The sequence below is a fragment of the Bos indicus genome, chromosome 15 (genome assembly GCF_029378745.1).
Source record: "Bos indicus isolate NIAB-ARS_2022 breed Sahiwal x Tharparkar chromosome 15, NIAB-ARS_B.indTharparkar_mat_pri_1.0, whole genome shotgun sequence".
Classification (NCBI taxonomy): domain Eukaryota; kingdom Metazoa; phylum Chordata; class Mammalia; order Artiodactyla; family Bovidae; genus Bos; species Bos indicus.
Genome location: NC_091774.1, coordinates 83,751,686 through 83,764,834, shown reverse-complemented (window position 1 = coordinate 83,764,834; position 13,149 = coordinate 83,751,686). Strand labels below are relative to the sequence as shown.

Here is a 13,149-nt window from a genome sequence, read left to right as displayed (position 1 = left end):
CAACAGGGAGGTTGTCTTGGATTATTTGAATGGGTTCAGTGTGATCACAGGACATCTTAAAAGCAGAAGTAGAAATTTGAGAAGGACTTCACAAGGTGGGGTGCCATTGCCTTCTCCGTTATTGTATTCATAGTCCTGGAAATTAGGCCGTGGGATTTTCTTGGGGGCCATAATTCTATCATACCCTTGACGGGTGATAAGGGGAGAAGGACTTTGACTTCAAACCGCTGCTGGCCTGAAGGTGGACGGAACCACATGGGAAGAAATGCAAGTGGCTTTTAGGAGCAGAGAGTGGCCCCTGGAGGACAGACAGCAAGGACACAGGGACTCACACCCACAGCTGCGAGTCACTGGTTTCTTCCAGTGATAAACGAGCTTGGAAGAAAATCCCAAGCCTCAGAACCATGGATCTGGCCAGTGCCCTGATTGTAGCTGCCGGAGACCCTGAGCAAGTGTTGTTCTTCAGCCCCTAGGTTGTGCCCGACTCTTTGCCACCCCGTGGACAGCAGCATGCCGGGCTCCTCTGTCCTTCTCCATCTCCCAGAATTTGCTCCGATTCATATTGATAGAGCCGATAATGCTATCTGATCTGATCCTCTGCTGCCGCCTCCCCTCCCGCCTTCAGTCTTTCCCATCAGAGTCTTTTCGGCTCTTCGCAGCAGGTGGCCCAAGTATGGCAGTAGGTAACATAACCCAACTTCTGACCAGTGGAAACTGGGAGAATGAATTTGTATTGTTTCAGACAGCTGTGTCTGTGGTAATTTGTTACATGTGCTGCGCTTTGCTTAGTCCCTCAGTCGGGTCTGACTCTTTGTGACCCCATGGACCGTAGCCAAGCATCTCTGTCCAGGTAGGAATACTGGAGTGGGTTGCCATGCCCTCCTCCAGTGAGTCTTCCCAACCCAGGGATGGGACCCAGGTCTCCTGCATTGCAGGCGGATTCTTTACCATCTGAGCTACCAGGGAAGCCCAAGAATACGGGACTGGGTAGCCTCTCCCTTCTCCAGGGAGAGGTAATACAAGGGGACAGCAGTTAGAGTTTTTTCCATTTTGAGCAAGATTCGAAGTATGTTGTTTTTTGTTGTTGTTGTTGCCTGAGCAACTCTTATTCAGAATAATTTCTGTGACCAATAATTCCATCTTTCCTCAGCCTAGTACCATAAAAGGTTTCCCTCTTAGGTCACAGTCCAGCTGAATGTTTAGCAATGGGTTTAATCTGTGCAGCTACTTATGGACAATGCTCAGTTCTCTGCAGAGCTCAGCCTCTTCTGGGCCCTGGCTTCTCTCCATCTGACCAGGACAAGAGAGAAAGAAGAGATCGTGAGAATAATACAGGCCATTTGGAGTCAAGCCTGGAAGTGGAAGCGTCACCTCATCAGCACTCCACCGGTGATGGCCACCTTCCCACCTACTAGCTCTGGGATGTTCAGTCGAGCAAATTAAAGTGCACTTGTGAACAACCAGCTCGTTTTTCCCCAGGTTTCTGGGCAACTGTGGGTATAAGGTAGTAGCATCAGAAAATCGGGTCTTCCCAATATTACCGCCCCCCCAAAAAAAACCACAATAACGATTCTAGGAGAAACATATGTTTAAAATAGGTAGTAAGAAAACCCTTGGATTGCCTTTAAGCAAATCATAAATGCTCTGGTTCCCTCCCTCCTTCCGCACCTTGTCTTTATAAACAGCTGCTTCACACAGCAACACTCCTTTATTGGCTCCTATACGCACTGGTTCTGTCAACAGCACACCCAGATTCACTGCTGGGCTGGTGTCAGTATCTCAGAAAGGGGAAGCAAGGGGAGCATTTGGCCTCTCCAGCAGCTGGCAGAGGGGGAGCATGCCCTTTCCCAGGTGGATTTTCATCTTGCTTTTACCCTGAGATTCTTCAGCAGCAGCCCAGCCTGCCCAGTCCCCAGTGGGTTGGCAGGGAGAGGAAGAGCTGGCATTTCTCTGGGTGACCAATGGCAACTCTCCACCCTCCACCTGCCCAAGGACTGGGTTGAATTAGAAAAATTCCAGGTTTTTTTTTTTTTGTATCGATGTAGAAACTCTGTTTTCTCCCTAAGACACTATTTTTGCAGCTGTTTGAAGTTCGTATATTTTTCTCTACTGCAGAGCTTACACAAAATTAAAGAAGAATGTTAATGTTCAATTTTTATTATCCTGTATTTAAAGTTTTGTGTTTTTTTTTTTTTGCAGATCTATTTGCTAATGGACCAAAAAAAATTAGTATTCCCAACCAAAAAAAAGCACACAGCCAGTCTCTCCAGCTCTGTGTATCACTGCCCTACTGCATGTAATTTCACTCGCCTCTCGGTAAAGGCTCCAAGCTCATGTTTATGTTTTTACACATAATTTATTGAATCCCTACTAGAAGGATCCTTTGTGCAGAGTCCTGTAGAAGACATAGATACAGCGCAATCTTGGGGTATTCATAAGAATACGAGAGAACTATGAGAGTGTCTGTGATTTCAAAAAAGAAGGAAGTTGAAGAGATACTCCTGAAATACTATTTAAACTTCTTGAAATAGAAAAAGGAAAAAAAATGCAGACATCAACAAGGGTGATGTCTTAATTTTTCCCGCTAATAAATATTAGCGGGAAAAATGCTGGTGAATAACCCCAAATGTATCAAACACAGTTTAAGGAGAAAGAAGATTGCAAATGTAATCAGGCTTGGAGGATGGAGGGCAACTGATGGCTTGTGATCACAGTTTCCTTTGACCACTGAGGGTGACACTGTATGTCATGAGTTTATTAAATTAGAAGGGGCGAGCAGAGCCATATGACGGGCAGTAGAGCTTCACGCAATTCATGAGTCTGTCATAATTTCTACTGTGACTTCTGCATCTCTTCCCTTCCCTGCCTCTTACTTCCCTGTCTCTAGGTATGTTTTATTCTCTCTCTCGCTCTCCACCACATTCTGTACTCACTGCCACATCCTACCTCATTAATTGAACAAAGTCCATATCCTCAACATATATTTAGATTTGGAGCAGGGAGTAAGTTGGGTGATTGGAAACAGCAAAACAGGGTCATGGTGGGATTGATTTTTATTCCTTGCCAACTCTTTCGGTCCTTGAGCCCTTAGGGAGCTGTGTAGACTTCTTCCTGGTTGACTTACTGAGCTCCTGTAATACACAAAGGTGAAGGCAAAACATGTTAGCACCATAGAAGAGTAACTCCATTAAATATTAAGCTGTAAAAAGAATTAGTGATCATAAACTGAGACACTAACCTTGATAACAGAGTTTAAATGTGAATTATTTCTTCACCCCCAGAAAGTTCTGATATAGTATTAATATTGTCATTTTATTATAATTAAGGACATGTCCTTTGAGTGTTTTGCTTGCCCTTTGTTTTCTGGTGAGTAAATAAGGTAGTAACCACACCTGCACACAGACGTTGGAGATTGCTTTTCCCTAATTTGGTTCCAAAATCAGGAGTGGTGCAGTGTGTGGGAGAGTCTGCACATTAGCCCAAGTCTTCAGATTGCTGTCTTTCTTTTGAGCCACAGGAGGTGGAAGCTAAAGACTGGCCTTCTTTGCATACAGCGGAGCAAGTTGATGTGTCTTGTTTCACATCTTGCTCTGAATTTTTATTGGACATATAGGCGTGATATGTGTCTTGTACTGAGCTTTGGTAGGAAGAACAGTTAGAATCTGGTTTTATGTCTTCTAATTGCAGGTCAGTTGGGCTTTGACTTTTTCCGCAACTCGTGTCCTCTGACTTGATGTCCCTTGTTTGCACAGCATCTGTTTCCATATCTTGTTTTCGACTTCCTGTGGATTGAAGTTCTTGTACTGAGCTTTGGTAGGAGAAACAGTTAAAATCTGACTTCGCGTCTTCTGATTGCAAGTCACTTGGAGTCTGGCTTTTTCCACAACTCATATCCTCTGATTTGATGTCCCTTGTTTGCACAGCATCTGTTTCCATAACTTCTTTTTGGATTCCTGCAGATTGAAGGTCTTGTTGGTCTTTATTTTGGTGCTGACTGTCTTGTAGAACATCTTGGGACTGTTCATCTAGGTCAGCTGGAATAGTGGCGTGCAGAGTCTGGGTTTCCTGGAATAGAGACCTCTGCTTTCGGGATTCTTTCACTTGTAGATCTTGGGTTTGCCAGGCCTGGAAGTCCCAATTTTGGGAATGCTGCATTTCAAGTTGCCGTTCTCGTTTCTCCCATTCTTTGCTTTTCCAGTCCTGAGTTCTCCATTCTTGGGATTGTTGTCCTAAAGATTGCCAGGTTTGGACTCTCCTGTCTGGAGACTGCCAGTCATGGTACTCCTGGATTTGCATATCCTGGTAGAGCTGCCTCGGGGGTTTCTCCTCTTGGATTCGCAGGTTCTCAGCTTGCTGGTCTGGGAGTTGCAGTATGGTTTGACTAACTTGGATTTCCTTATCTATGAATTGCTTTTTTGGAGAGAGCCAGCTTTTGATGTGCTTGTCTAGGGATTTCCTCCTTGGGTGTGGTTGGTCTTGAATGTACACGTCAAGGGCTTTCTGTTTTGCACACGGACAGCCTTTGCTTTGCTGCAGTTGGGAATGCTGCTTTGATGGTCTCCTGCTCTGAAGTTCCTCCTCAGGTTTCCATTCTTCGGTCATTAACATGACTTCCGATTTAATGTCTTGATACAATAAATGCACAGCTCTCTGTTCTTGAGATTGGATGTTGTGTAGTTGAAAATCCAGAGACCGTCGATCTAAGTGTTGCATATTAGAGGACTGCACAGAAAGTAACGACGTGGCTCCAAATGGTATGGCTTGTAATGGCAGGGCTTGTCTTTGGAAAGCAAGGTCTTGGGCAGGCATGTCTGGGGATGGTAGGTAGTCAGATAGCATGTCGTGGGATTGTGTATTTTGCAGTGGTATGCCCTGGGATTCCTTGTCTTGGGATGTAATTCCATGAGACTCTGTGACATGAGATGTTGACACTTCAGATAGCAAGTCTTGTTCTGGCGAAGTTTCGGCTCTCGGAGCTTGGTATGGCAAGTCTTGGGGTGGTAAATCGTGGACACTTTTTACAGAATAAGATGGAAAAAGTTGGAGTTTTGAGGCTTGGTCCTGCAACAGTGGAGGTTTCTCTTCTGGGGATTGTGTGATAGCAGCTTGTAGGTCTTCATCTTTAAGTGGTTCAGTATTCATCATGATTTCTGAGGACTTTTGCTCTAGAATGGGAGGCGAATGTTTCACCTCCACTTCTTCTCCATAAAGGCTTAAAGTTTGAGGGACATATTTCTGTCGTTCATCTTCCATAAACAGAGAAGATGTGTTGAAACTATTACTGCCTCTCCTGCCTGCATGTTGGAAGGTAAACTGATTTTTTGTGACTCTTAACTTGAAGAATGAATAGCCTCCAAAGAAAACAGGTTTTATGTTTGTCGTTGAATCAGCACTAGTAGACTCTTCTTGTAGCTCAAATTGTATGACGGCATTTTCGTCAGGAACAGATAGTTCACTCTCTTGAGTAACATCCGAAGGCAAGAAAAACACAATCTATAAAACCAAAGGGTGAGGGAAACAATAGAACAGAATCATCTTTGACATTATTTTCTTCTTGTAGTCCCAAATTATTTTTCCTCTCTCCCTTAAGATAGTATACAGGAAGCAAAATCTACAGGAGGAATCAGAAAACAAACCCAAGACTGCTTTTACCATCAACTCATTAGTTTTGCTTATTTATATTTACTTTTTGTAAATTTGTTTTTTGGCCACGCCACACGGCATATATGTGGTCTTAGCTCCCCGACCACGGATAGAATTCATGCCTCCTGAAGTGAAGCTTAAACACTGGACCACCAGGGCAGTCCCAACTCACTAGTTTTTTTTTTGTTGTTTGTTTTATGGACAAGTCTTCAGCCTCTATTGTCTCATCTATTGAAGAGGGGAGTTTATTGAGATTGTCTGGGATTAGTCTTCCCATACTTAGGATTTGGCTCAGATGGTAAAGAATCTGCCTGTGGTGCAGGAGACCAGGGTTCGATCCCTGGGTCAGGAAGATCCCCTGGAGATGGGAATGGCTACCCACTCCAGTATTCTTGCCTGGAGAATCCCATGGGCAGAGGAGCCTGGTGGGCTATAGTCCATGGGGCCGCAAAGAAGTGGGACCTGACTGAGGGACTAACACTTTCACTTTCTAAGATATTTTAAGTTATCTACTCAATATTCATATATTCAGGTTTATAATGATTATTGCCAAATTCAGACTTAAATTGAAGAAAGTAGGGAAAACCACTAGACCATTCATGTATGACCTAAATCAAATCCTTTATGATTATACAGTGGAAGTGAGAAATAGATTTAAGGGCCTAGATCTGATAGATAGAGTGCCTGAAGAACTATGGAATGAGGTTCGTGACATTGTACAGGAGACAGGGATCAAGACCATTCCCATAGAAAAGAAATGCAAAAAAGCAAAATGGCTGTCTGGGGAGGCCTTACAAATAGCTGTGAAAAGAAGAGAAGTGAAAAGCAAAGGAGAAAAGGAAAGATATAAACATCTGAATGCAGAGTTCCAAAAAATAGCAAGAAGAGATAAGAAAGCCTTCTTCAGCGATCAATGCAAAGAAATAGAGGAAAACAACAGAATGGGAAAGACTAGGGATCTCTTCAAGAAAATCAGAGATACCAAAGGAACATTTCATGCAAAGATGGGCTCGATAAAGGACAGAAATGATATGGACCTAAGAGAAGCAGAAGATATTAAGAAGAGATGGCAAGAATACACAGAAGAACTGTACAAAAAAGATCTTCACGACCCAGATAATCACGATGGTGTGATCACTGACCTAGAGCCAGACATCCTGCAATGTGAAGTCAAGTGGGCCCTAGAAAGCATCACTATGAACAAAGCTAGTGGAGGTGATGGAATTCCAGTTGAGCTATTCCAAATCTTGAAAGATGATGCTGTGAAAGTGCTACACTCAATATGCCAGCAAATTTGGAAAACTCAGCAGTGGCCACAGGACTGGAAAAGTCAGTTTTCATTCCAATCCTGAAGAAAGGCAATGCCAAAGAATGCTCAAACTACCGCACAATTGCACTCATCTCACACGCTAGTAAAGTCATGCTCAAAATTCTCCAAGCCAGGCTTCAGCAATATGTGAACCATGAACTTCCAGATGTTCAAGCTGGTTTTAGAAAAGGCAGAGGAACCAGAGATCAAATTGCCAACATCCGCTGGATCATAGAAAAAGCAAGAGAGTTCCAGAAAAACATCTATTTCTGCTTTATTGACTATGCCAAAGCCTTTGACTGTGTGGATCACAATCAACTGTGGAAAATTCTGAAAGAGATGGGAATTGCAGACCACCTGATCTGCCTCTTGAGAAATCTGTATGCAGGTCAGGAAGCAACAGTTAGAACTGGACATGGAACAACAGACTGGTTCCAAATAAGAAAAGGAGTTCGTCAGGGCTGTATATTGTCACCCTGTTTATTTAACTTATATGCAGAGTACATCATGAGAAATGCTGGACTGGAAGAAACACAAACTGGAATCAAGATTGCCAGGAGAAATATCAATAACCTCAGATATGCAGATGACACCACCCTTATGGCAGAAAGTGAAGAGGAACTAAAAAGCCTCTTGATGAAAGTGAAAGTGGAGAGTGAAAAAGTTGGCTTAAAGCTCAACATTCAGAAAACGAAGATCATGGCATCTGGTCCCATCACTTCATGGGAGGTAGATGGGGAAACAGTGGAAACAGTGTCAGACTTTATTTTTCTGGGCTCCAAAATCACTGCAGATGGTGACTGCAGCCATGAAATTAAAAGACGCTTACTCCTTGGAAGGAAAGTTATGACCAACCTAGATAGCATGTTCAAAAGCAGAGACATTACTTTGCCAACAAAGGTTCATCTAGTCAAGGCTATGGTTTTTCCTGTGGTCATGTATGGATGTGAGAGTTGGACTGTGAAGAAGGCTAAGCACCGAAGAATTGATGTTTTTGAACTGTGGTGTTGGAGAAGACTCTTGAGAGTCCCTTGGACTGCAAGGAGATCCAACCAGTCCATTCTGAAGGAGATCAGCCCTGGGATTTCTTTGGAAGGAATGATGCTAAAGCTGAAACTCCAGTACTTTGGCCACCTCATGTGAAGAGTTGACTCATTGGAAAAGACTCTGCTGCTGGGAGGGATTGGGGGCAGGAGGAGAAGGGGACGACAGAGGATGAGATGGCTGGATGGCATCACTGACTTGATGGACGTGAGTCTGAGTGAACTCCGGGAGTTGGTGATGGACAGGGAGGCCTGGCGTGCTGCGATTCATGGGGTCGCAAAGAGTCGGACGTGACTGATCTGATCTGATCTACTAGATGAACTGGACGCTCAAGATCATAGTCAAATGTGGGTTTTTCCCTATAATTGTGCTCAGAATTATAGATAGGTCAAGATATAAATGGATAACAACACAGTCTATCAAATGCTATTACAGAACTAGGTACTATGTGCTTCACGAGAATGTACAAGATGAGCTAATTCTGAGAGCTGGCAAAGGGTTCACTGAAGAAGAGACATTGGTCTGTGTCCTGATGGATGAACAGAGATTCCTTGGGTATAAAGTAAGATGAAGGAAGAAAGGAACCAAAGTCCAGGGAGCGGGAAGAGTGGATACAAGAACATAAGGCTGGGGTGTAGCGAGTGTGATGGCCGGTGGCGCGCAGTTAGATACTGTCAGATGGTGTGTAGGTCCTGAGAACCGAATGTGAACATAAGGCGGGGGTGTAGCGAGGGTGACGGCCGGTGGCCAGCAGTTAGATACTGTCAGATGGTGTGTAGGTCCCGGGAGCCGAACGTGTCCTTTCAGAGCCGCGTGTTGAAACCTCATTGCCCGTGTGTGGGGTTGAGAGTTAGAATCTGGCAGGTGATTGGGCCATGACTGTGAAGCCCTCGTCAGTGAGATCTGTGCCTGGTGAAAGAGCCCTGTGATTTGTCCTTTCTTCCATGAGAAGCCTGCCGTCCATGGACCAAGAAGCGGGTCCTCACTAGACCCGGAACCTGCTAGCACCCTGATCTTGGCCTTCCCAGCTCCCAGAACCATGGAAATACATTTTTATCCTTTAAACTACCCAGTATTTAGTACGGGGATTCACAAGTGCTCAGTGGTAAAGAATCCACCTGCCAAAGCAGGAGCCACACAAGACGCAGGTTTGATCTCTGGGATGGGAAGATCCCCTGGAGGAGGAAATGGCAACTTGGCCCAGAATTCTTGCCTGGAAAGTTCCATGGACAGAGGAGCCTGGTGGGCTGCAGTCCATAGAATCACAGAGTCAGACATGGAACGAGTGTGGAGCACACGTGAGTTCACACACATCTTTACCACAGCATCCCAGCTAGGTCAGGACAAAATCTGTTACCAAGAAATGGGATTGCTGCTGTAACCAATACCCAAAGATGCAGAAGCAGATTTGGAACTGGGTAATGAGTAGAAGCGGGAAAAGCTTTGAGGGGCATGCTAGAAAAGGCTTATATTATTGTGAATGAACTGTTAGGGACAATTTCCGTGAGAGCCCAGGAAGAAAAAAGGAGAGCTGCGGAGAAAACTTCTGTCTTAGAGAACACCTTAGTAATCTTGAATGAAGTGCTGGTGGAAATATGGATGATAAAAGTCACTGATGAGGTCTCAGACAGAAATGAGGAAAATGTCATTGGAAACCAGAAGGCGGTGATCTTGGTATAAAGTGGCTAGGAACATGGCTGAACTGTGTTTATGTTCTAGTATTCTGTGGAAGATAGAACTTGTAAGCAATGAAGTTTAACTGAAGCTATGTCTAGGTGAAGTGTTGAAGGTGAGGCTTGACTTCTACAGACAGCTTATACTATAATGTGAGAAGATAAAAATGATGTAAGGATGGAATTATTAAGCCAAAAGGAAGTGGGACTCTATGGTGTGGAAAATTCTCAGTCCATTTGTATTACAAAAAAAATGAGAACATTTAAGAGTAGATCAAGTGGGGACTTCCCCTGTGGTCCAGTGGTTAGGAGCCCACCTTCCAATGCCGAGGACACAGGTTTGATCCCCGGTCAGGGAACTAAGGTCCCGTGTGCCACAGAGCAGCTGGGCCTGTGTGCTCTGAAGCCCACATGCCACATCTAGAGAGCCCACACCCTGCAGCTGAAGAAGCCCATGAGCTGCAACAAAGACCCAGCCAGCCACCAAAAACAGGAGAGTGGGCCAAGTGACTGCTTTGATAAGGAAAGTATTGCGGATCCGCGATCTCACCAGCAGCCAGAAGCGATTCTCCAAGACAATGGAAGAATGACCCCCAGAGGTGTCCGAGATCACCAGGGCTGCACTCCCACTACAGACCCTGAGTGCAAGGGCCCCTGAAGAATGGTTTCAAAGGATGGGACCAACTCCCAGGCTCAGGCAGAGTCAAGATGCCCTCACCCCGTGCTGTGAGGTGGGGTCGAGGCCGAGGGCTGCTGCAGGCACTGTGCCCAGCAGACCCGCGGGGACATGGCCACCGCACCCTCGGTTTCAAAACACACAGCCGCAGGCGCAGGACCCCAGGCCGGCAGCCACAGCGCCCCGGGGGGGAGTGGCCGCGGGGCCTTCCTGCTCAGCGGGGCTGAGGTCCTCCCAGTGTGCTTGGAAGACGGAGCATCAGGCCCAAGAGGACCATTCTTTCACCTTAAGCCTTAAATGGTTTATGCTGTCAGGTCTGAGGTTTACTTGAGACCTATTTGTCCTTCTTTCCCGTTTCTCCCTTAGGGAGTGGGAATGTGTATCCCATGCCCATTCCTTTGCTGTAGTTTGGAAGTTTGGTTTCATAACACGTTTGGTTTCACAGGTTTGCAGCTGGAGGGAATTTGCCTCCGGTTAAGCCATATCTTAACTCTCACCCATATTTAATTAAGATGATGTTTTAGCTGAGACTTCGGACTTAGACTTTGAAGTTGATGCTGTAACAATAAGGAACTTTTGGGGGCCACTAGGATAGAAAGGATGTGTTTTTCATATGAAAAGGACATGAATTTGGAAGGGAGCAAGGATGGAAATTACTGACAAATAGATGGGGAAACAGTGGAAACAGTGAGACTTTATTTTCTTGGGCTCCAAAATCACTGCAGATGGTAACTGCAGCGATGAAATTAAAAGACGCTTGCTCTTTGGAAGAAAAGTTATGACCAACCTAGACATCATATTAAAAAGCAGACACAGTAGTACTTTGCCAACAGAGGTCCGTCTAATCAAAGCTACAGCTTTTCCAGTAGTCATGTATGGATAGTTGGACTATCAAGAAACCTGAGCACCAAAGAATTGATGCTTTTGAACTGTAGTGTTGGAGAAGACTCTTGAGAGTCCTTGGACTGTAAGGAGATCCAACCAGTCCATCCTAAAGGAAATCAGTCCTGGGTGTTCATTGGAAGGACTGATGTTGAAGCTGAAACTCCAATACTTTGGCCACCTGATGCGAAGAGCTGACCCATTTGAAAAGACCCTGATGCTGGGGAAGACTGAAGGCAGGAGGAGAGGGGACGACAGAGGATGATGCTCACTGACAATGAGCTTGAGCAAGCTCCGGGAGTTGGTGATGGACGGGGAAGCCTGGAGTGCTGCGGTCCACGGGGTCACAAAGAGTCAGACACGGCCGAGCGACTCAATTGAAGGGTGGAAATTAATTAATTTTCGTATATTGAAAATTAATCAACAACGTGATTACATTTGGAGGTGTGGCCTTCGGGTGATAAATTATGTCATGAGAACCATGCCATCATGAATGGGGTTAGCGATCTTATAAAAGAGACTTCAGAGGCCTCCCTGGCTCCTTCTGCCATATAAAGACACAGCGAGATATAAACCAGGACGTGGGCTCAACCTCCTGGAACCTTGATCTTGGACTCAGCAGCCTGCAGAGCTCCCAGAAATAAAACTCTGCTGTTTAAGTCACCCAGTCTGTCGTTGTTGTTGTTTTTAATAGAAGCCTAAATGGATTAAGACACTAGGCTAGGAAATTTGGACTTTTCCTTATAGGCTTCCCCGGGACTCAGATGGTAAAGAATCTGCCTGCAATGAAGGGGACTCAGGTTTGATACCTGGGTTGGGAAGATCCCCTGGAGAAGGGAATGGTAACCCACTCCTGTTCTTGCCTGGAGAATTCCAGGGATGGGGGAGCCTGGTGGGCTACAGTGCACATGATCGCAAAGAGTCAGACACGACTGAGTGACTAACCCTTTCAGTTTCATTACAAACAAGTAAGATGTAGCCAGTGCTTCCCATTCCTTACAACTTATTTGTATTTGAGAGGAGTTGTCATTACAGACCAGTCTTCTGGGTTTTGTCAGCCTGTGTCCTTGTCTGAGGTCATCTATAGAGTCAGAAGAGACTACTGCTTCTATCTGATGAAGCAATTGGACCTCTAGGTGATTAAATGATCTCGCTGTGGTCACCCAGTGGCTAGATGACAGGCTAAAGCTGTGGCTGTCCACATTCTCACATTATCGTTCCCCACTCTTCCAATTTGTTTCCACACCTACATGTCATCCTTGTTGGAGGGCATTTATGTGAAGACAAATGGTACTTTAAGGGAGATGTCTGAATTTTTACTTATTCCCAAACTTCCATTTCGTTTGAATTATAATTCATTCATTTGTTAAAAGAGCAGTTTGGAGCCATGAATTATAGTTTATCTAGCTTTATTTAAGTGCGATGATTTTAATAAGTTTACTCATCCCTAATGTGGAGAAGGCAATGGCGACCCACTCCAGTACTCTTGCCTGGAAAATCCCATGGACAGAGGAGCCTGGTAGGCTCCAGTCCTTGGGGTCACGAAGAGTCAGACACGACTGAGCGACTTCACTTTCACTTTTCACTTTCCTGCATTGGAGAAGGAAATGGCAACCCACTCCAGTGTTCTTGCCTGGAGAATCCCCGGGACAGCGAAGCCTGGTGGGCTGCCGTCTATAGTGTCGCACAGAGTCAGACAAGACTGACGCGACTTAGCAGCAGCAGCAGCGTCCCTAATAATAACTGAGATTACCAGGTGCTAAGCAAGGCTCCAAAGTCATGTCAGCTAGTTGTTATGACATCTGTATGAGGTTGTCATCCTTGTTTTATGACTTAAAGAGCTAGACTCAGAGAGAGATTTTAAGTGATCCAACTAGTGTCAAGAGCTGTTAACTTGTGAACTTGGATTCATACGCTGAAGT

At 45.1% G+C, this 13,149-nt stretch overlaps 1 protein-coding gene across 1 annotated transcript in view; it reads right to left on the bottom strand.

The window, feature by feature from the left end:
• Positions 1-2,976: 2,976 nt before the first annotated feature.
• LOC109569991 (membrane-spanning 4-domains subfamily A member 14) overlaps positions 2,977-13,149 on the bottom strand; it is a 31,726-nt gene continuing 21,553 nt past the window's right edge. The window contains exons 8-9 of the mRNA XM_070767518.1: positions 3,239-5,493; positions 2,977-3,131 (exon numbers count right to left, since the gene is read on the bottom strand). Coding sequence (XP_070623619.1) covers positions 3,475-5,493 — 2,019 coding nt within the window. The 3' untranslated portion in view covers positions 2,977-3,131; positions 3,239-3,474. The remainder of the gene's footprint in view (positions 3,132-3,238; positions 5,494-13,149) is intronic.